At 42.4% G+C, this 23,333-nt stretch overlaps 1 protein-coding gene across 1 annotated transcript in view; it reads left to right on the top strand.

Annotated features, from left to right (window-relative positions):
- Positions 1-23,333, top strand: part of LOC137371883 (contactin-associated protein-like 5) — a gene marked incomplete at its 5' end in the record, with an annotated part of 700,863 nt that overhangs the window by 314,816 nt on the left and 362,714 nt on the right. The window contains 2 exons of the mRNA XM_068034867.1: positions 14,553-14,659; positions 17,790-17,909. Of these exons, the coding sequence (XP_067890968.1) occupies positions 14,553-14,659; positions 17,790-17,909 (227 nt within the window). The remainder of the gene's footprint in view (positions 1-14,552; positions 14,660-17,789; positions 17,910-23,333) is intronic.

The raw sequence follows: 23,333 nt of genomic DNA, 5'->3' as shown, positions 1-23,333 counted from the left end.
ATCAACACTCTCTTCTCGTGCAGTATAAGTTGTTGTTTTTCCCTGCATTGGTTATTCTTGTGTATTGTCCTGATGAGTACAAGACGAAAAGCTTCGACAACATGTCTCTATTTTCAACAATTCTCAAGTTCTGTACTACCAAACCAGATAATTGTTAATTAATCCTAAACAACCTTCTGGCAACAAAAATTAACTACTACAAGCTTCAGATTTTAATGATTGTTGGAGTTTCTTCATACTTTTCCTTTCTGTCCTTTTTCACTCTCTCAATCCAATCTTTCACTCTCTTTATTTCTCTTTCTGTACCTGATTTGACATTGAATACAGCCACTGTAATTCACCCTCCTTCTCAGTCCTTGCACTATTTATTTTTTGATGCTTCAATCTCATTGGAGATACCCAATTGCTTGCCCTGTTCGCTTAGGTCTTGGCTGTCCTGTTTCCCTCCCTGCACCGTTATCAGCTCATACTTGCAGAAGCTTGCCAAGCAAATAAAATTTAAAACCTAAATGTGCAAAGGACAAGTCTAACTAACAGTAGATACCATTAGATGCCTTGAGGACAGATACAATTGCAAAATGAGACAGAAAAAAAGGAGAAAGAAAAGGAAGAGATAATTACAGAGAGGAGACATTGCTTGTAGACAGAGGAAAGAGGCAGCTGGTAAAGCAAAACAGTTACTGTAATATACTAAGTAATTTGATGCTGCAGAAAATATTATAAACAAAACAGGAAGAACATGTATTGAAATATATTTCCAATTTCAAATGATAAAATGGGAAGGGTATCCACAGTATGTCCCTCCTTTCAAATCCACTATATTTATATGCAAATTTATAATGTGCCAAGCTCCCTTTGATACAATGTGCTCCTGTGTCACACAAACTAGAATAATTCCAGGATTGATTCCAGTCTGATTTGCTGGCAGTGATAACAGTATAACAGTCGGCTAATTGCGGCTCGGGCGGATAGAGGCCTTTAATTGGATATTAATTGCCCAGTTAAGGGCCTCAATTGGTGGCGGGGCGGGAATGCTGCTCACAGGCCTTTTCGCCACGGACTAAATATTGGTGGAGGCGGGACGGTGGTGGAAACCACCAGCCCCCTAACTACCCATCCCACCCAATTTTATATAATATATAAAAGCAAAATACTGCAAAACAGAGTTAAAGTTTCAGGTCTGTGACCTTTCATCAGAACCCAATTTTATGCTCTCCCCACCTCCAAACTTGTTGGAGTGAGGAAGAGCATAAAATTCCCCCAATGTTTTTGAAGGAAGAAAGTGTGACTTGCATTTATATAGCACCTTTCATTACCTCAGCACATTCCAAAGCACTTCACAGAAGTATTTTTGAAGTCTAGTCTGTGTTGTAATGTAGGAAATGCAGCAGCCAACTTGCACACGACAAGCTTCCACCATCATCAATGTAATAATGACTAGATAATCTATTTTTGTGATGCTGTTTGTAGGATAAATATTCGCCAGGGTACTGGGGATAACCCCTGTGTTCTTCCTTGAAATAGTGCCATTGGATCTTTCATGTCCATGTGAGGGGGCTGTAGGGCCTTAGTTTAACATCTGATCCGAAAGGCAACATCTCCAACAGTGCGGTGCTCTCTCAGTACTGCACTGATGTGTCAGCCTTGATTTTGTGTCCAAGTCCTGTGGCTGGATTTGATACGCTCGGCAGCGAGCTTCAAAAATGGCAGTCCACCTGTTCAGACTGCACGCCACGGAGCCGCCGCAATATTGAATGCGGTGGCTCATTTAAATGGCTGGGGCAGACCACACCCCTCCCCCACCCCCTGCCGATGATGTGGAGCGGGAGGGTGGTCCGTACCCAGCAATGGCATCAGCCGCCTTTGCGCAGGCGCTGATGCCAAGTTTAAAGGGCTTCGAGCCCTACATTGCAATTTGGAAATTTCAAGGAGAATTGATACTGAAAATGAAATAAATTGATCCTGACCCTCTCCCACATCCCGCCCTCAACCCCACAATGAGCATAAAAGTAATTACCTGCTCTCTCCCTCCCCAAAACACTTACCTTGTGCTCCCAGCCTTCACCCCTTCAAGGTTCATCGACTTTAAACTTTACCCCTTCCCACCATCTGCTACACCAATCTGATTAGTTTGACCTCCCGCCGCTGCCCTCCCCCGCCACACTGAGAAATTTACCTGCTCCCCCATCCCCTCCAGTGTTCCACCTCAGAATTCCAGACAGGTTGCGAAGGCATGGGAGTGTCGGCCACCGGCACCAATATCATTTCGGGATGGATGGCGGGAGCGGGTAAGTAATCAATTCCTTTATTTGAATAAATTAAAATATTTAACCGGACCCCCCCCCCCACCCCCCCCCAAAGCTGGCCTTCCTGGCGTCGATGCTCGTGGCGGGCCTTTGACGGAGGCAATTTCCGCCCCCCCCCCCCCCCACCATGACCGCAGCCGTCGGGCAGGGGGGAAGGGGGTGGGGGGGGGGTTGCTGTAAAATCCAGCCCCTGGAGTGGGACTTGAACCTACAACACTATAGGTTAGGGAGCAATAGTGGAAAAATCTCTGTGGATCTCCCCCCATCCCACTTCTGGCCCACCGCCAGGACTCCTGTCACCAGAATAAATTCTGGCCCTATGATTTAAATGGGTGCTTTTCCCAATGACTGCACTGATGTGATGCTTCTAAAAACTCAGTTTTGGAAACAGATCTCTTTTTCTCTTGCATTAACTGAAAAATGTGGGCTTCCCACATCTTTACATATAATTCTAATAAATCAACCATGAGCATAACTTGTTTTCTGCCTGATTAAAGCAGCAAGTAGTTTTCAGCACTCAATTTTTCCTTGAGATTGACTTCTTAAGGTTAACTTTTTAATGGAGATCAGATTTTTACCAGTGATATAATTTGCATTTATATTACTGTAGTTGAGTTATTTAATAAATTAGCTATGGTTAAGTAATTCAGCATTTGGTAATAGGGAATGACTACCTCTTAGCTGATTTTCTACATCCAAGGATGAGTTGTTGGGACCTCCAGTTACAAAAAAACAAAAACTCAATTGCAATTATATTTCATATCGTGAAATGTGAGGTATTGAGTTACTGATTGACTTGTGGTGAGTGTGTGAAATATTTTCCTTCATTGTTCTGGCGTAAACTTGTATCAGAAGTTATTCTCAATGTGATGCTGTGGCCAGGTCATGACAATGATTCAACAACAACAACAAATTATTGGCCGCGATGTTTGGCAATTCGGGATCTATTTTTGTATTCGCTATTGCCTTAACAGTGTGTCACAGGACAGCTCAGGGATTTGAGGGAAATGCGTTACGAATATAAAGAAAGCAAAGAGCATGTGATGTAAGAAATAACACGGTAACATTTATATAAAAATAGAAAATGCTGAAAACACTTAGTAGGTCTGGCAGCATCTGTGGAGAAAGAAACAAGAGTTAACGGTTCTTGATTTTAACTCTGTGTAAGTGGATGGGTTTGTAGCGCCCCCCCCCCCCCCCCCCCCCCCTCACTGCTGGGCGACGAGACCACAATTTAAATAATCAAATGAATAAAATTAATCAATTTACATAGATTTAGCTGTGATCTTGAGGGCCTGCCACGATCTTCAGCGTGATGGGCAGCACTCCCACGCCTTCAGATTCCTGTCTGGTGAGAAGGGGGGAGGAGATAAGTTTGTCAGTGCAGGAGGCGGGGAAGCCGGGTCAAATGTATGTAATGGGCGTAGGGGATGGTAGGAAGGGCTGAACCTTAAATATTGTGAAGTTTGGGAGTGAAAGGTTAGATGTAAATGGTAAGTGTTTTTTGGGGCGAAGGGCAATAGATATTGTAATTGTTATGGGGGGGGGGGGTGGAAAACGGGCATTAGAAATGTATTTATTTAATTTTTGGGGGTCGGACTTCAAAATTTTAAATTGGGCGGCAGGACTAGCTGTCCTTTAAAAATGGCGCCAAGGTCTGCGCACAGGCGGCTGATGCCATTGCTGGGGATGGACAGCCCACCTCCTCCACAAGATTCAGTCATCCCAAACTGTATTCCCTATGGTCCTGCACAAATATCACTTGGAGGCTAACATTTGTAAAAGTACATTGCATTTTATAATCTATTACATAGAATGTACAGCAATGAAATAGGCCATTTGGCCCAACTGGTCAGGCCTGGTATTTATTCTCCACACAAGCCTGCTCTCACCCTACTTCATCTATAATCTTGTCAGCATATCTTTCTACTCGTTTCCTCTTCATTCACTTCTCTAGGTAGCATGGATAGGAAGTACCTATTTCCCTTACCTGAGCAGTCAATAACCAGGGGGCATAGAGTTAAAGTAATTTGTAAAACAATTAGAATAGAGTTGAGGAGAAATGTTTTCACCCAGAGATTAATGGGAATCTGGAACTCACTACCTGAAAGTGTGATAAAGGCAGAAACCCTCATCGCATTTAAAAATACTTGAAAATGCACTTGAAGTACCGTAAACTACAGGGCTATGGACCAAAAGCTGAACAATGGGATTAGGCTGGATAGCTCTGTTTTGGCCAGCACAGACATGATGGGCTGAACGGCCTCCTTCTGTGTCATAAAGTTCTATGATTCTAAGATTTAACTTCCCCTGAAATGCATCTATGCTATTCACCTCAACTACTCCATATCATAGCAAGTTCCACATTCTCACCATTCTTTGGTGAAAGAAATTTCTTTTAAATTCCTTATTAGTGACTATTTTACATTTATGTCCCATAGTTATAGACTCCCCTCCAAGTAGAAAGATCTGCTCTATGTCTACCATATCAAACCCTTTCATAATAATAAAAGCAAAATACTGCAGATGCTGAAAATCTGAAATAAGAATAAGAAATGTTGGGAATACTCAGCAGGTCTGGCAGCATCTGTGCAGAGAGAAGCAGAGTTAACGTTTCAGGTCTGAGACCCTTCTTCAAAACTGGCAAATATTAGAAATGTAAAAGGTTTTAAGCAAGTAAAGTGGGGGTGGGGCAAGAGATAACAAAGGCGAAAGTGTTGATAGGACAAGGTCACAGAGAATAACTGACCAGAAGGTCATGGAACAAAGGCGATCGGTATGTTAATTGTGTGCTGAAAGACAAAACGTTAGTACAGATAGGGTGTGAATGACTGTAAAGCACAAAGCACTCCAAGTATAAACATTAAAAAAAATTAAAGAAATTCATAATAATAGTGTTACAAATGTTTAATAGCTTTTCGATTCTGATAAGAGTTTTAATGCAATTAAAAATATTGTGTGCATGAGTCAATGTGTAGCTGTATAGGCAGGATCGAGGCAATATGCATAGATACAGAACATCCTGCTGCCGAATTAGAATTTTTGCTGGACTATTCGCTTTGAGCAAGGCTTAGAAAACTTGCATAACATTCAGTATGTAATCTTGAAGTGTCTGTATTATTGTAGCAGTAAATTTAGATCAAGAGCTCCTGAAAAGTTATATAAGGCCAACAGTGAAGTTTTGAAACAGAATCCATTTTATTACAAACCTACCTGCTCAGAACCTCAGAGCTCTAGTCCCAAAACTCTCTGTGCCTCTTCACTACGCCACTAGGCTGAGCACTATGCAGACTACATTGCAGTGTAGTGCACAGGCAATCTAGTCTTCCGTCACCATTATAATCACATATCATATTCATCCTATGAGCAATTATAATGACATGATCATGATTATGTGCCTGGGATAACAGAATACAGGCTTCTAATTTGACTTGAATTACCAGTAACAGAAATAAATTGAGGACTAATTCCTACCAGCAACAATCCAAGTCCTGCAGAGGAGTTTACTCTTGTGTGTTTCAGGCCACATGTCTCATCCCACATAATCAACATGGAAAGGTCTAGTCTACTGTTTTTCACAGAGAGGACTGACGTGGGTCCATCTCTGATAAGATTGGAGCTGAGAGTGCCATGTTTCCACCCATTCCACCAACCTCTCCATATCCTCTTGAAGTCGATCTCTATCCTCACAGATCACAATATTTCCAAATTTTGTGTCATCCACAAATTTTGAAATTGTACCCTGCATACCCAAGTCTAGGTCATTAATACTGACCAAGAAAAGCAAGGTCCTAATACCGGCCCCTGGGGAACCACACTGTATACTGTCCTCCAGTCTGAAAAACAACCGTTCACCACGACTCTTTGCTTCCAGTCACTCAGCCAAATTCGTATCCATGCTGCTGCTGTCACTTTTATTCCATGGTCTTCAACTTTGCTGGTAAGTATATTATGTGGCACTTTACTTTCAAAAGGAATTTGATAAAGCCCTTCATTAAAAGAATGTTCCCACCATTGGATAATAATACTACCCACGTGTGCTCAATGACCATGGCAAGTAACCATGGATAGGAAGGACCTATTTCCCTTAGTAGGGAGGTCAATAACCAGGGGTCATAGATTTAATATAATTAATAGAGTGATTAGAACAGAGTTGAAGAGAAATTCTTTCACCCAGATGGTGATGGGGGTCGGATGCTCATTGCCTGAAAGGGTGATAGAAGTAGAAGTAGAGACCCTTATCGCAATTTTAAAAAAAACACCTGGCTATGCTCTTGAAGTGCCATAACCTACAAAGCTGCAGATATAAGCTGGAAAGTGGAATTAGGATGGATAACTCTTTTTTGGCTGACACAGACCTGATGGGCCGAATGGCCTGCTTCTGTGCTGTATGATCCATGTACACCAACCTCCTTTTTCCCCAGCAACCTGAATTATCTTTATATTTAAGGAATTATCAGGACTGCTAAATCAACGTCTCTTATTAACCTTCACATGGCTATTGTGCTCTCACGTTGTGTATTTTACCTCATCACTTCATCTTTGTCAAGATAGATGGTGTTGCTCCGTAAGTACCTCGTTTCCTTTGTCCAAGTGAGTGGGACTGCCTTCCTCTTGAATCTGTTCTTTCCTATCCAATCATCGCCACAGCCTCTCTGGCAATGGATTCTTTTTTTAACATTCTCCACTGTTACACGCCACATTTCCCCAGTGATCTGTCCTTGGCCACCTCTTCTTCCTCATCTACCTGTTAACCTTTGGCGACATCATCTGACATTAGCTTTCACATGTCTACTGTATACTAACCCTAACCCTGGCGTGATGATACCCAGCTCTGTCTCTCCACCACCTCTGTCAATCTCTTCACTATTCCTGTGTTCTCAGACTGCTTATCTGATAGTCAGTCTTGGATGAACCACAGTTTCCTTCAGTTAAACATTGGTAAGACTGAAGCCATCGTCTTTGGCCCCTGCCACAGATGCCACATCCTTGCCCCCAATTCCAGCCCACTCCCTAGCCATTACCTAAGGCTGACTCAGACTGTTCGCAGCTTTGGTGTCTTGTTCAACCCAGAGCTTAAGCTTCTGACTCCATGTCTTCTCCATCACAAAGACCACCTACTCTCACCAAAGTAACATCACCCACCTCTGCCCTACCTCAGCCCGTTTACTACTGAAACTTTCTTGCAGGCACTTACCAACTTCAGCCTCGGCTATTTGAATGTTCTCTTTGATGGCCTCCCATCATCCACCCTCCCTAAACTTCAGCTCATTCAAAACTATATTGCTGTACCCTACTCTGCATAATGTCCCACTTGCCCATCGCCACTGTCCTTGCTGACCTATGTTGACTACCTGTTCCCTCAAATTTAAAATGCCCATTTTCATATTTAAAACCCTTCATAGCATTGTTACTCCCTGTCTTTGTAATTACAATTCCAATTATATCTACAACTTCAACAGTGATTAAACTTCAAAATACTTAATTGGATGTGAACTGCCATCCTCAGGTTGTGAAAAGCCCTATATAAATGCAGACCTTTATTTCTTTCTGAGATGCAGTATATGTTGTAGTATATCTCTGGTTCATGTGTGGGTAATGACAACAAGATCCACAATATAATGATCAAGACAGACTTACTCATGGAATATAATAGGTGTAGCAGGTGTTTCTCAGCGGGTAACAAATATTCCCTTAATTCTGGAGTCTGCAATTCTTAAGCAAAATTAATAAATTTTTAAATGAGATTGATATTCCACGTCTAATGAAAACACCCCAGGTCCCCACCAGTCTTCCAGCTTACTTAACGTTATTTTCAGCTTATGTTATTTTAAGAAAAGCTCCTCACAGTCTTTATATTCCTAGTTCACGAAGGAACAGATCTACTTCAGTCTGCTAATCAGGATGCTCAGCTCATGGCAATATTAGTGTATCAGTTTCAGCAGATCATACCCAACTGTGTGCCAAGGGAGTCGCTGCCTTTGTTAGTTGCATCCTGATCAATCCTAACCTTAAGAGACTCAGTCTGCAGCTGTTTCTAGCATTCTCTTGGGCATCAGCGTTAACCCGAATTGCTATTCCCCTGGTTTGCAGAATCTTTGGAGTGGATACACTCTTTCAAGGTCACACAGCTCAGGCTTCACTTTCTTGCTTTACGTTGTCAACATTGTTAACAACATTAACAACATTGTTAATTGTTAATTCTTTCCAGATCTGACTCGATTTTTATAATACACCAGATATTTGCAAATTTAGCAAAAGAACCAGAGGAGAGAAGAGGAGTTGTTTGTTTTTTTATGCAGCAAATTCTGACGATCAGGGATGCACTGCTTGAAAGGGTGGTGGAAGCAAATTCAATAGTAACTTTCCAAAGGGAATTTGATAAATTCGCAAAGCAGAAGAAATTGCAGGGCTATGGGGAAAGGGCAAGGAAATGGGACTAATTGGATAGCTTTTTCAAAGATCCAACACATGCGTAATGAAACGAATGGCTCCCTTAGGTGCTGTATCACTCTGTGATTCTATGATTAGTAAAACCAACCAACCAAGCGGCAGAAAGATTAGGGTGGGAAGACAGTTGTAGTTTGACCTTGAAACATCGCATTCACCCTGCTGACCAGGAAAATATTACTCCATATTCTTCTCCAAAAAAATAGAACTTTGGTAAGGCCACAGCTGGAGTACTGTGTGCAATTCCGGTCGCCACATTATAGGAAGGATGTGATTGCACTGGCGAGGGTGCAGAGGCGATTCACCAGGATGTTGCCTGGGATGGAACATTTAAGCTATGAAGAGAGGTTGGATAGGCTTGGGTTGTTTTCGCTGGAGCAGAGAAGACTGAGGGGTGACCTGATCCAGGTGTACAAGATTATGAGGGGCATGGACAAGATGGATAGGGAGCAGCTGTTCACCTGAGTTGTAGTGTCAGTTACGAGGGGTCACAAGTTTAAGGTGAGGTTTAAGGGAGATTTGAGGAAGAACTTTTTTCCCCAGAGGGTGGTGACGGTTTGGAATGCACTGCCTGGGAGGGTGGTAGAGGCGGGTTGCCTCACATCCTTTTAAAAAGTACCTGAATGAGCACTTGGCACGTCATAACATTCAAGGCTAAGGGCCAAGTGCTGGCGAATGGGATTAGGTAGACAGGTCAGGTGTCTTTAATGCATCGGTGCAGACTCGATGGGCCAAGGGGCCTCTTCTTCAATGTATTATTCTGTGATTCTGTGATTGCTAATTTTTTGTCTTTCATTCTAACAGCCTTTTATTTTGGTCTCAAAATAAGCTTTCACTAAAATAATACCATCTTGTAGCAAATTTATCAGATCTAAAGGAATCTAACATATAAACCAAAATGCAATGAAACTCTTATTGGTATTTAATTGACAATGCTGAACAATGTTTTCTTCTCCTGATGAGGTGTAAATTGGATCTTCATATGAAATGCAGCATTGTATGACAAGGAGTATCAAGGGAAGTGTATGTTTTGAGGCATAGGATTTTCTTTGGCCAGAAAAGAGGAATGAAGCAGGAACTGAGCCCACATAAATGAGACAAAGCATTAGAAGAGGGATAAGAGAAATTGGATGTTGTTCTTCTGTGAATAGAAAGGATTTGTAGGAGGATTATGAGAAGAATGTTAATCATCAGATAGATCCCAAGCGATTGTCATTGTCTGATTTGAAGAAGATAAAGAGGTCCAAATGCAATTTTAATCAAAATTATATGTTAAAAAAACTGCTTTGAAGGACATTCTTTTCCTGTTTTTGCAACAGTTCTGAGCTGAGCATTAACCGTGCTTGGTAACTCAGCTTGTAGCACTGAAGGCAGAGGGACCAAATGGCTAAACAAGTCCAAGGCAACAAAGTATGCACAATACAACAGATTACTTGGTATGCGAGACTACAGTTGATAGATAAGAATGCAAATGCACCTCATTAATACTGATTTTAAAATTCTCATCCTCCAGCTGCCAAGGCCCTAAGCTCTGGAATTCCCTCCCTAATTCCCTCTGCCTCACCACCTCTCTTTCTTTTTTTTTATTCATTCATGGGATGTGGGCGTCACTGGCCAGGCCAGCATTTATTGCCCATCCCTAATTGCCCTTGAGAAGGTGGGGTAGGTACACCCACAGTGCTGTTCGGAAGGGAGTTCCAGGATTTTGACCCAGCGACAGTGAAGGAACGGCGATATAGTTCGAAGTCAGGATGGTGTGTGACTTGGAGGTGAACTTGCAGTTGGTGGTGTTCCCATGTATTTGCTGCCCTTGCCCTTCTAGTTGGTAGAGGTCACGGCTTCAGAATGTGCTGTCTAAGGAGTCTTGCTTTAAGAAGTTCCTTAAAACCTACCTCTTTGGTCATCTGCCCTAATAACCCCTTATGGTGCTCGGTTTCATATTTTGATGCATCTGTGAAGCGCCTTGTTGTTGTTGTTGATAGTACTCAGGCTTGATTCCAGGATGTTCCTTTATTTACAGTAATGCGACAAATGCCGGTCAAAAAAGAAACAAGAGCTTTTAAAGGCAAAAAAAAAAGCAAATATGCTCATCTTTCCAAGCTGTTCTGGTTTCCCTTTTAAATAAAAGCTCAACTTGTACTAAGCAAGTGGAAAATCACTCCTGTCGATGACTTAGGCATGGAAAGGGTCTTGTGGCACTGATGAGCAGTATTGGCCAGCTGGAATTGCAGTTATGATGCAGCCTGGGGAAATCTATAAGAAAAATAAATTACTGTTAAAATGAAATTTTCAATGAAGGCTGTTAGAAGTTAATTAATAAGCAGTTTAAATATATTAAGGGAGGGATTCACATTTCATTATTCAGCAAGTATGTAATTACAAAGGAACTAGGCTAGGAGTCCCGGTCAACTAGAAAAATGCAGCTGCTTTGTAAATCACCATTTCTTGAGTGGGACAAAGTCCTTAAAGAAGCACCACCTGCTGGATATTTGAATGCATTACAAATCCCAATGGTGAAGCATTGGGGACACGACAGAGGTCAGAATTGGAGAAGCACAGAAATCTCAGGGGGTTTTCAGGTTGGAGCAGGTTACAATGATAGGGAGGGACAAGACCATGGAGGGATTTAAAAACAAGGATGAGAATTTTAAAATCAATGCATTGCTGGACCCGGAGCCAATGTCGGTCAGCAAACACAGGGGTGATGGTTGCAAACAGTCTGTTTCAGCCTCAGACTGCAACAGGGAGAGGGATGGGGTCAGTGGCTAGAAAACAGAGTTTGCCATCCTACTCAAATGTCTCTCCTCAATTGTCCAACTGAGTGGGACTGCCCTCGCCTATTTCCATTCTCATCTATCTGATCATAGCCAGAGATTCTCCAGCAATTGCCTGTCTTCCCACCCCAACATTGTTACCTCTGGAGTCTGCCAAGGCTCTATGCCAAAAAGACTGTTCTTTAGATTCAATGCATTACCTTATGAAACTGTTGTCATTCTTAATACAGCAACACTAACAAGTGAAAAAACTTTGTCAAATATAATGAAGTGAAAACTCCTTGACATGTATGTAACAGTCTTTCATGAATGATTACACACAAGTAATCACAAAATTGACAAACAGATTTTATTAGCAAGAGCCATTTCTCTCATAATTAGGCATTTATGCTTTAATTCTGAACCAAAGCACGTAATCCATAAAATACTTCATTGCACTGGACAAACAAAACACCATTACTGCAGATGCCAACATCTTTCTCAGAACAGACAGCAATGCAGAAGTTCCAATGTTTACTTCCAATAAAGGGTCACAGTGAAATATCAACTTATCTTTCCCTTTCAGGTGCTGGGCAGCTTGATGTGAATTTTCAGAGTTGTCTGTTTAACAACATGCTTCATGATTTATTTCTTTTATTTCAAAGCTTGGGCACCGTAGGACATGATATAAAGAAAAATAGACCTGCACCATGCACTGTGTGCAACTTAACACTGTTCCAAAGTATTCAAATCCAGACCATTGAACCGGGCCTGACTCAGTTCAGTTGAAACTGATCCCAACAGAAGAATGACTGAACACTATTATCTGAGCCATTGTGAAATTACAAGAAACTTCAACACAGCTCCAGCATTCATATCTGATTTTCAGAATGATGTTTTACATCAAATTAAAATGTTGAAGTACCCTTATGAAATGTTATAATCTATTTATTCATTCAAGTGACATAGGCATCACTGGCAAGGCCAGCATTTATTACCCATCCCTAATTGCCCTTGAGGAGGTGGTGATGAGCTGCCTTCTTGAACCACAGCAGTCCGTGTGATGAAGGTGCTCCCATAGTGCTCTTAGGGAGGAAGTTCCAGGTTTTTGATCCAGTAACAGTAAAGGCACAGTGATATACATCCAAATCAGGATGGTGTGTGACTTGGAAGGGAACTTGGAGGTGATGGTGTTCCTGTGCGCCTGTGCCCTTGTCTTTCTATGTGATAGGGATCATGGGTTTGGAAGGAAATTAACTAGATTCATGTTATTTTGGACTTGTACTCAATCTCTATTTGGAATCATCTTAACTTGCATTTTCAAGGCTTTGATGCAGTCTATCCATGATTGGGATGTCTTAGCTTGAGAAATTGAGAACCTGAAAAATGTTCTGGCTTACCTACTTGCTCTCTCTCTCTCTCTCTCTATTAAAAGGGCCGGTAAGGAGGCAAGGGAGCAGAAAAAGGATAAAATTGAGGGGAGAGGGTGAAAAACTCCCTGACACTCAACAGATATAAACTACTGAACATCTGAACTATATGGATTAGGAGGGTTCCAGGCTCAATTCTCCATTTGTGCTGAGATAGCTGGTCTTAGCAGGAGCAGCAGTTGAATATTACGATGATCCTCAGTACCCCTGGACTAGGAGGGGGCCAATTGTCCAGGGTTCTCAGCCCAGAACGCTATCCAGTGAACTCTACTACAGGGTTGATTTTATCTGTGCTACCTCCACAGTTGCCCCGATGGTGCCTTTTACTCAAGAGATTATTTTCATTTGCTGTTCACCGTTTTGAGAAAATCGAGAGATATTTTGTCAAAGCTTTTCATCTTGCACTCATCAGGATAATTTGCAAGAATACCAATGTAAAGGACAGCAACAAATTTATACTGTATGAGAAAAGAGTGCTGATAGCTTGGTAAGTGGACTCTGATTGGTAGAGGTGTTGCCATGGAGAATGCACCAGTTTATAGTGACTCTCCATGGCAATGCCTTTCCCAATCAGATTGCACTTGCCAACCAATCAGCACTGTCTTCTCATACAGTATAAATTTGTTGCTCTCTCTTACATTGGCATTCTTGTGAATTGTCCTGATGAGTGCAAGATGAAAAGCTTCGACAAAATGTCTCTGCTTTCAGCAATACTCAAGATCTGTACTACCAAACGACGATAGAGAAAATCATTGAGATTTGCAGTTTGTCAGGATCTTATGGGAGGTCCACCTGATATGCTGAGTACTCCCAGCTGAACCAGAGATGCTCCCTTTGGCTCCAATCATAGAGCAGACAAACCAGTGGTACTTAAAGAGATCACTGCAGGCCGCACCAAAAGCGGGCATTTTTTTTTTCACCTTAATTTTTATGAGGCCAAGATGAGCACGACTGCTCCTCCTAGCCCCACAAAATATTCTGGTCTGCTGCTAGTTCCTATGTGGCTCCCCAAGGATTGAAACCACCCCCACATCCCCTCCCCCACTCACCCCACCACTTCCCCTCAAGATATGTACTGTCATTCCCTTAGGGTAAAGAAATGGCCAGTTTCATGCCCTCCATGACTATCGAGCTGTTTAACACTCACACCCTATAGCTAATGAAGCCCCTCCACCAAGATGGATTGACCCTTTTGTTGCTCCAGTGCAGCAGGTGGCACAATTGCCATGCCTGCCACCCATTCTCATTACTGCAGCAACTCAAAATTGGCCCTTCCTTCAACTTTATTTCAAAACAGCCTGAATTCTATTCAGGTTCGATTGAGATGAATTCCCCACTGGATGCTGTGCCTTCAGCTGCCAATCCGTAAACTCTGGAATTCCCTTCCTAAACCTGTGCACACCTCTCCACCTCTCTCTCCTCCTTAGAGATGCTCCTTAAAACCTACCTCTTTTGACCAAACTTTGGATCATCTCATCTAATAGCTACTTTATGTGTCAATTATTTATCCAATGATGCTCCTGTGAGGTGCCTTGGGATATTTTGCTCTGTTAGAAGAGCTATATAAAGACAAATTGTTCTTATTGAGGTACATCTATTTTTTTGTTGAATAGGTGTTTACCAAATTACTGTGAACATGGCGGAGAATGCTCACAGTCTTGGAGTACATTTTACTGTGACTGCGCAGGGACTGACTACAAAGGAGCCACCTGCCATAACTGTAAGTAGCACATGTGAACCAATTCTTTCTTATAAGTCATGGATTTTTATTGCAGAGTACTGCCATGTCAAAACATCTTATTCGGGCAATCACCAGTTTGTATAGAGTTTAAAATTATAGTTCCATTTATTTGCTTCTACAAGCATTTGTGGTTGTGACAATGTTCAGCTACCAATGTCTAACTTTCTACAAATATAAGGAGGCGTGAATGAGACAAGGCTACTTATCTCATCAAGTCTACAATTAACTCTATCATAAACTCTTCATGACCTATTAAATCCTCTGAGAGAAAGTTCTGTTTAAATGTTCCTGATTGCTAAAGGAAATCAAACAAGCCATTGGCCTACAGCTCTCTACAGAGAATATTCTCAATCCTCCCTTCCTCCACATACATAAAAAATATACTGTGAAGTATTTGATTATTTTAATCTATATCAATGCTTAAAACCACTGAGTCTGTTACCAATCAGATAATTAAGGGTCACTGACCCGAAACGTTAACTCTGCTTCTCTTTCCACAGATGCTGCCAGACCTGCTGAGTGGTTCCAGCATTTCTTGCTTTTATTTCAGATTTCCAGCATCCGCAGTATTTTGCTTTTATTTTAGATAATTATCCAGTTCCTTTGTGAGGGAGTTAATCAAGAAAACATCAACTGTACACTCTCCTCCACCTAATGTCTCTAGTTTTTCACTTACTGTGTTTCACCCATGCTATTTATGATTATGTTATTTTTTGTGTGAAGGTATGAATTCCTTTAATTTCTCTCAGCCACATGCTACCTACATACGAAGATAGGAACATACAAACTAGAAGCAGGAGTAGGCTACTCGGCCCTTCGAGCCTACTTCGGCATTCCATAAGATCATGGTTGATCTGTTTGTGGACTCAACTCCACTTTCCTGCCTACCCCCGATACCCTTTGACTCCCTTGTTAGTCAACAATCTGTCTACCTCTGCCTGAAAAACATTCAATGACCCTGCCTCCACCGCTCTCCAAGGAAGGGAGTTCCACAGACTTGTGACCCTCTGAGCGAAAAAAAATTCTCCTCATCTCTGTCTTAAATGGGAGACCATTATTTTTAAATGATCCCCCCTAGTTTTAGTCTCTCGCACAAGGGGAAACATCCTGTTTCTGATCTCTGCCAGTAGCTCTATTAAATGGAGCACAAGAACAATAAACCACTTTTCCCTTGATTCCCCCACCTCCAGTCACTTCCATCCCCGCCCCTAAGAGAGAAGCCTTTTCCCTAACTCTTAATTAATCTATTGAAAGTTTTGCTCTTGTCAATTTATCTGGTCACTGAGTTCCCTACATCATCCTCTGGAAAAGATGAAAAGGAGAAATGGTTCCATTCATACTTAAATTTTCCAAACAAAGGATTTCAGCTACATATTGACTTTGAATCTCCATTTTTAACTTGCCAACTTCAACTTCAAGAATAAATGATAGATTGATAGAACCATCCAAGGCCGTTCGACCCATCCTGCCTGAGCTGGCACTTTGCTAGAACAATCCAGAACTAATCACATGACCCTCCACTCTCCCCATACCTTGCATCTTTCTCTGTTTCAAATATTTATCCAAGAAAAAATAGTCTCCACCTTAGTCACTCAATATTGCTACACATTCCATTCTCCAAAAACCTTTTGCATAAATAAATTGATTCTCAAAGCTCTTTTCACTCACTAGGGAATAATTTTCAATTGATGACTCCTCACCACCGACTTCTAACTTGAAATAATCTTTCCCTATTAACTCTATCAAGTGTCTTTATAATTCGCAAAACAACTATTAAATCCTCCCTTAGAGATCATTTTTTTCTTTTCTTCCAAATGTAATTTATTTATTGATGTGAAATTTTGATGATCTAGGAGTAATGGAAAATACTTTGCTCTCAGATCAGTCGAATAAAAGGTAACTGAGTTGAAACATTGGGCTGAAATTTAGCATAGTGAAAAGCAAGTCCTGAGCCCATGCCTGCCGGCAGTGGGAAAGTCTCAACGATTTTCCTGTAAGCAGCCTCCTAATTGACTGCCAGTGGGCCCGCTGTACAATTAAGGGTGGCAGACTCCTGATGTTGCCAGCCCGGTTAGAGGGCTATGAAGCAGTGCCACCGGGAGAGGTGGGTTCTGCTGCGGCAAGTCAGAGACCTCAGGGACGCCCCATTTCAGGCTGAAGGATCATACTTGAAGTCACAGATTTAACTTTAACTAAGATTTAACATACTTTTATTAAAGACTTCTGTTCACTACTACCGCATATGCCTGTCTGACCTTACAACAACCCCTAGGTCTGGTGTTTTGCTCAAAACACTGAGTTACTTTCAGTTTCACTTCTAAGTACTGTATAGTCTTGAATACTCAAGCCCACACAGACAATCACAACACCTAGGTAAGTCAATTAAAAATCAAGTCAATTAAAAATAAAACATTTGGGGGCCAAGGGTTGGAGGAGAATCCCCTCCGGGGGGACCCGCTCCGGGACAGTGGCAGGTGGGGAGCTTGACTGGGGTGGTACACCTGTCACACCATAACACAAGTGTCCTAAGGCGAGATCAGGGAGGACAGAAACCTCCCGTGGAGCTGAAGTGCAAAAGCTCACTTGCTCATGATTTTCAGTAGGCTGCAGGGGATGCTTTCCCTGCCTGACGCCCTCTCTGGCTCCAATGGCCCTCCGTGCTGCTGCATTAAGCTGGCGGCCTCTTGATGCAGCAGGGTTTGCCCCGCCTTTGGCAAAATGCCGGTGATGCTGTTAAATGTCCCTTATTGGGCCTTTAAGTATGCAAATCGGCTGCCTGCCTCCTTGGAGCAGGCAACCAATCTGCCTCGCAGCCCACCACCGGGAAACCTCCATTCTGCTATTTTACCAGCCCTCGCCCCCTTCCCCAGCCTCTGTTCCCACCACCTGGGGCCTAGTAAAATTCTGCCTTTGTTTCTTTCTCCACAGATGCTGTCAGACCTGTTGAGCATTTCCAGCATTTTCTATTTTTATTTCAGTTTTCCAGCTCTGTATTTTGCAACTAACTTTGTTTGGCAGTATGTTTCCCTGCTTTAAAACACTGGTTATATAACAGTGCCAAAAGGCCTAGACTGAAAGAACTCTATTTATTTTGTTTGTCTTATTGCAGCGGTGCATGAACAGTCATGTGAAGCTTACAAACACAAAGGGAATACATCAGGCTTCTTCTCCATTGATCCTGATGGCAGTGGTCCAGTAGGATCGCTTCTTGTGTACTGTAACATGACAGGTGAGCAGCTTTGCATCATTTTTGCTTTAAAGAGACAATAAATCAGAACCTATAGGAGATCAAAAACCGAGGAACGGGTAACATATTTTTTACCACCTACTGAAGAGTTTATTCTTTTGTCTAATCTCTTTGCAAGGCAAGGATCAGTTTTATGAAATTTGATAGTTTAATAGACATAAACACAAAATGGCAGACATGCAAAAGAAGTCAGTCAGCTTCTGGAGGAGAAAGGTAGAGCTCTGTTCTTGGGTAGAGGGTAGGGGAGAAGGGTGATTCTTCATCAGAGCTATATCATAACATCAGGGGTATTACTGTATTCCCAGCGAGGAGCTATGCTCCCAGGGAGAATGATTGGATCTAATGCTACCACATTATAGCACCAATTCTCAAACCCACTGAGAGTAGGATCACCGAATCACCCCTATTAATTTTACTTTTTCTTTCAGTTCCTGAGTGACAAGATGTGCATTTCCACAATTTCCTGGTCTTGTTTCTGTTTTCCAGCATAAATTTTCTTTTACATTTTGAACTGATTTTAGATCATGGCCGTTTGTTAATTTGCATAAAACCATAATTCTGGCTTTCCATATTGCTAATAAATTTTAAAACCTAAATAAAAATTCCCTTACAATTTCTAGATGCCTTTAGCTTTTAAAATTTCAACTTGGAATCCAGGTGGTATACTAAATTGTTAGCTCTGCACTTCCATCTGTGGGATGTGAGGTTGAATCTAGCAAAGTCCAAGAGAAGAAAACTCCTCTACCAGCTCTAAGTATTTTAAGGATGTCAAGTTCTGGATAGTTTGCCACTCCGTCGATAGTCACTATGGGCTGGATTTTCAGACCCACCAGGGCTGGGAGCAGAGGTGGGTGGGAACTAAAAATAGTCCCATCGAATAGCATGCTGGTTCCCTTCTCCATCTTGCCTCTGGTCTGTTTTTGTGGAGGTGGACTCGGCGGCTGACAGGGCTACCAGCTCACATTGTTGAGACTGCATCTAGAGTATTGTGTACAGTTTTGGTCTCCTTACTTAAGAAAGGATATAATTACATTGGAAGCCGTTCAGAGAAGGTTCACTCAACTGATTCCTGGAATGAGAGGGTTTTCTTATGAGGAAAGGTTGGACAGGTTGTATTCATTGGACTTTAGAAGGATAAGAGGTGATCTTATTGAAACATATAAGATCCTGAATGGACTTGACAGGGTGTATGTGGAAAGGAAGTCACCCTTTGTAGGGGGCACATTCTAAAACTTAGGAGTTTCCCAGCAATGAGAAGAATTTTTTTCTCTCAGAGGGTCGTGAGTCTACGGAACTCTCTTCCCTGGAGAACAGTGGAGGCAGGGTCATTGAATATTTGAAAGGCAGAAGTAGACAGATTCTTGACAAATAAGGGAATCAAAGGGTATCGGGGTAGGCAGGAAAGTGGAGTAGAGTCCCCAAACAGATTAGCCATGATCTTATGGAATGGCGGAGCAGGCCCGAGGAGCCGAATGCCCTACGCCTGCTCCTGGTCTGTATGTTCGTATGCAGTGGGTAGCTGATCAGGATCATTAAGAGCCTAACTGAGGCCAATTAAAGAAGGCAGACTGGAGATTCTTGCAGGTGGCAAGGGCCAATTTAGGTGTCTTGAGTTGAGCACCCAGCGGCAGACGGTGGGGCCAACATTCCAAACAGGCCTAGAGGTCCTCCCTGCCTGCTTGCGTGCAGGAACAGCCACTCTACCTGTAGAGTGTAGTATATGGACATGTAAGAGTTAATGTTAGAGACAGTGAGAGCAACCCCTCCTACTGTAGAGATAATGATGCAATAGTCACATGGTAATGGGCTTTCGGAAGAAGAGAGTCGCAGCACAAAGGTTGCGAGCTGAGGAGGCTTGAGGAGAGTGTAAATAGTAATGCATATAAAATAAAGAGTTATTAGTTGACCTAATCTAGATTCCTAGAATTTATCTGCAATGCCCTAGCTATGCTACAACTACTATTACAACAACATCACACAACATTGAGGGGTTTCTCCATCCCCACTGTGGTAGCCTGGTTGCTGAAATCTGTTTTTTAATTAATGATTTTAAAAAGTTTGAGAGAGGGTACCTCCATCTTGAAGTGCCCTCTTTGTTACTTCAGGTACATTGCAGTCTACTGCTCCTTTCAAGCTGGAAAGCCTCTGATTGTTCCTTTAGCTTTGAGAGCCATTTGGACAGTGAACCTGCCATCTGGCCATTATTTGAACACTCCAGGGTGTTCAAATTGCAGGTGACAGTTACCCCCAGGGGTGGGTTCGGGACTTGGTAACAGCCCTAACCTCTGTTCCTGCCCCCGGAGGGAAAATCCAGTCCTATGAATTCACGGCACAGAATTGGCCTCAATGTAGATTAGTATAAGAAGTGGAAATATCAGACTTACTCTTCTGAGATTATGCACATTATTTAGACAGTGATGAGAACTCTATGCTCCATCTGATGTGCATTGTACATGGGAGTACTAGATGTCGACACCAGGTGCTAAAAAATGGAAAAATGTACTACATCCAGGTTCTGGCATCTTACTTCAATGAGCAGAAAGAATTTAGAACTTGAAAGCTTGACAACATGAAAAGGTTACTAACCTCAGGAGTACATGAAGAAATGGAAATATAATGCAAATATTGAACCTAGTTATTTTGCCTGAATACAGTGTTATGTTAGCATGATTTATTTTATTCATTCTCGGGATGTGGATGTCGCTGATAAGCCCAGTATTACTTTTGCCCGTCCTTAGATGCCCTGAGTATCTGGCAATACAACTGAGTGTCTTGCTCGACCACTTTAGAGGGCAGTTGAGAGTCAATCAGTTTGGTGTGGGATAATAATCACAAATAGGTTAGACCGGGTAAGGATGGCAGGTTCCTTCCATAAAGAACATAAAGTGTATACAAAACAACTTATCTTTAGCAAACCTATAGTAATCTGTATAAATTGCAACTAGGTTAAATAAGGCTGGCCATTTTGTGTTTTTTATAGTGATGAAATGATTCTGTAATTGGGTAGACATCGTTATGATGGATCATGAGTGAAATTAATATTTTCTTTCATAATATACTTCCCAAAGTGCTTTAGCGCACAAGGCTATAACTCAGCAATTGCATCTCAGAAGGGCTTGAGCTGCATGTGTTATAAACAGAATTGCTGGGCTGAATTGTGTTGGAGCGACAAGCGCCCAAACAACAAGCCCAAAAGCTGGCGGCAACCCTGCCTTGGCTATTTGTGGAACACTCGGCCGCATTTTCCATTTGTCCGGTGACTAATTAGTTGCCGTCGGGGCTCCTGTCTCTTTAAAAGATACAAGCCTCTCGCTAATAGCTGCCGGCCAATTGGAAGGCCAGCAGTTCTTCAATCTCAGCAGTGCCAGTGTGAGCGATGGCCACTGCTGGGACTGCACCAGCAGAGAGGACACCGTGGGAGCAGGCTGCTCTCGTTACCATAAGTGGGGTCTGAGGTCGCCGGGGCCAGTCAGGCAGGCCCCGCTGAGGGTGGGGGAAGGGGGTGTTGGTGAGGGCAGTGGTGGGGGGTTGCCACGGGGACATCCATTGCCACCAGGGCTCCGCCATGGGCCACAAAGTGCCCTACTAGGAGGGTTCCCCCCCCATCTCACCCCCGAGCCTGCAGGGTGGCTGCTAGAGTTCACCAGGCGGTCAGGCGGTCTGCCCACCGAAGGCCCATCCATCGCTGATAAAATGCTAACAGTGGAGGGAAGAGGCCCATAATTGGCCACTTAAATGGCTTAATTGGCCTCTGGGCAAGAGGCCTGTCCTCCACCCTCCCCACTGCTGGTAAAATGCCATGGTGGCGGAAGGTAATGGGCACTATCCCCTGCCTTCCCCCACCATTTTACGCACCCCACCACTCCCCTCAACCTCCCAGCCTGTCCCTAGAGGGCTGGTAAAACCCAGCTCACCATCAGTACAGCAGTCATAAGCACATTGAACCTTCTACTAGTCATTGGGTGAATCATAGCCATTTAGTTACACAGTTAAGCAATTTGAATGCAGAAATAGTAGCCCCTGGTAGAGGAACGATTTGAATATGAGTAGTGTGGTGCATTTTGCTACCACCATTCATGCCTGAGAAGGAGCCACCTTAGTCACACAGAAGATAAAGGGCAGGGTATGGCTGTAACAACATCGTATTTTTGAGTTGATCCCCTCTCCCAACAAAGAGCCACATCAACAATAAGCTATTTAGGGATACACAGCCCATGATTTGCTACTAATTTTGATTGTCAGCAACTCACAGATGGCATGTCTGCAACTTATAATAAGGTCTCAGGCCAAAGCCTGCACCCCAAAGAGTTTGGGGATATTTTCTTTTGTAACAATCTTACCTGCCTGTTTTCAGTCATTGGGGAAACAATTCCAAAGCCTAGCTCACACAATTTAACTATTTTTTGTCTCAATGCTTTATCTTCTCCCTCTTAAGCAAGTGTGAATATAATTTGCTTTAAAACAAAACAAGCTTTGACTGCATCTCTTTCCTAATTCCATACTTTGGTCAAATGGTCAAAAATCATGAACTAAGATGGCCCAGATTTTGAGGTCAGTGCAAAGTTACAGCAGTCGTCACTGACTTTGAAGAAAGCTGCACACAAAGATCTAGTGATTTCTGTGGTGTAGATCTCCCCTTTCCCCATGGCAATTCACATCTGGCATCGAGTCTAGGGGATCTCCAGGCGTGCAGCAGCAATGATGTCAGCAAGCAGGGTAAGCAGCCAATCACGTTGAAGTATTCTCACAGGCAGCAAATCAAAATACTGAATCCCTTTACACTTAATATAAACTTCCAGATAGCAAAATAAATAATTTTGATTGGATTAAGATAGAAGCTAAAATAAAGATAAACTTTAAACAATATATTTTATTATAAAAGTATGTGGAATTTCTTTTATCACAATGGAGAAATTTGACATTCCACAAATATAAAATTAGCTTAATTGGGCCAGTGAGGGTGTTCAACAGTAATTATGAATCTAGTAGACCGTGGCTGCCTGTCTTTGTCTACCAGCATATACTTTTATTATGCTCCTTATCAGACCCCAGATTTCTGTTTTGACCCTGGTTTCTTTTTACCATTGACCTCATAAATGGTTTCTGATGGTGGGGCCATTGTTAGACAATGGGGTCTGGGTGTCACCCATCTTCCTTCCATTTTGGTAAAGTTGAGATTTTTCACACCCATTCATTTGAGTTTGAATTTGGAGATGCCATGTTTGCCATACCATTGTTAACCCAATTTGTTGAAGAGAGGTAGCCATTAACACAGAATGGCTATTTACATTTTAATGCCTTCCCCAAGGCTGGTCCAGACATAAAGATTGACTCGGGGTTCTTGTAGTTTCCATGTGTATTGACAGTACAGGATCAGGGCACCTGACCTCTCAACTCCATCTTGTT

The sequence above is a fragment of the Heterodontus francisci genome, chromosome 7 (genome assembly GCF_036365525.1).
Source record: "Heterodontus francisci isolate sHetFra1 chromosome 7, sHetFra1.hap1, whole genome shotgun sequence".
NCBI classification, from domain to species: domain Eukaryota; kingdom Metazoa; phylum Chordata; class Chondrichthyes; order Heterodontiformes; family Heterodontidae; genus Heterodontus; species Heterodontus francisci.
Note: the sequence above shows the minus strand (reverse complement) of the source record. Positions and strands in the feature narration are given on the sequence as shown.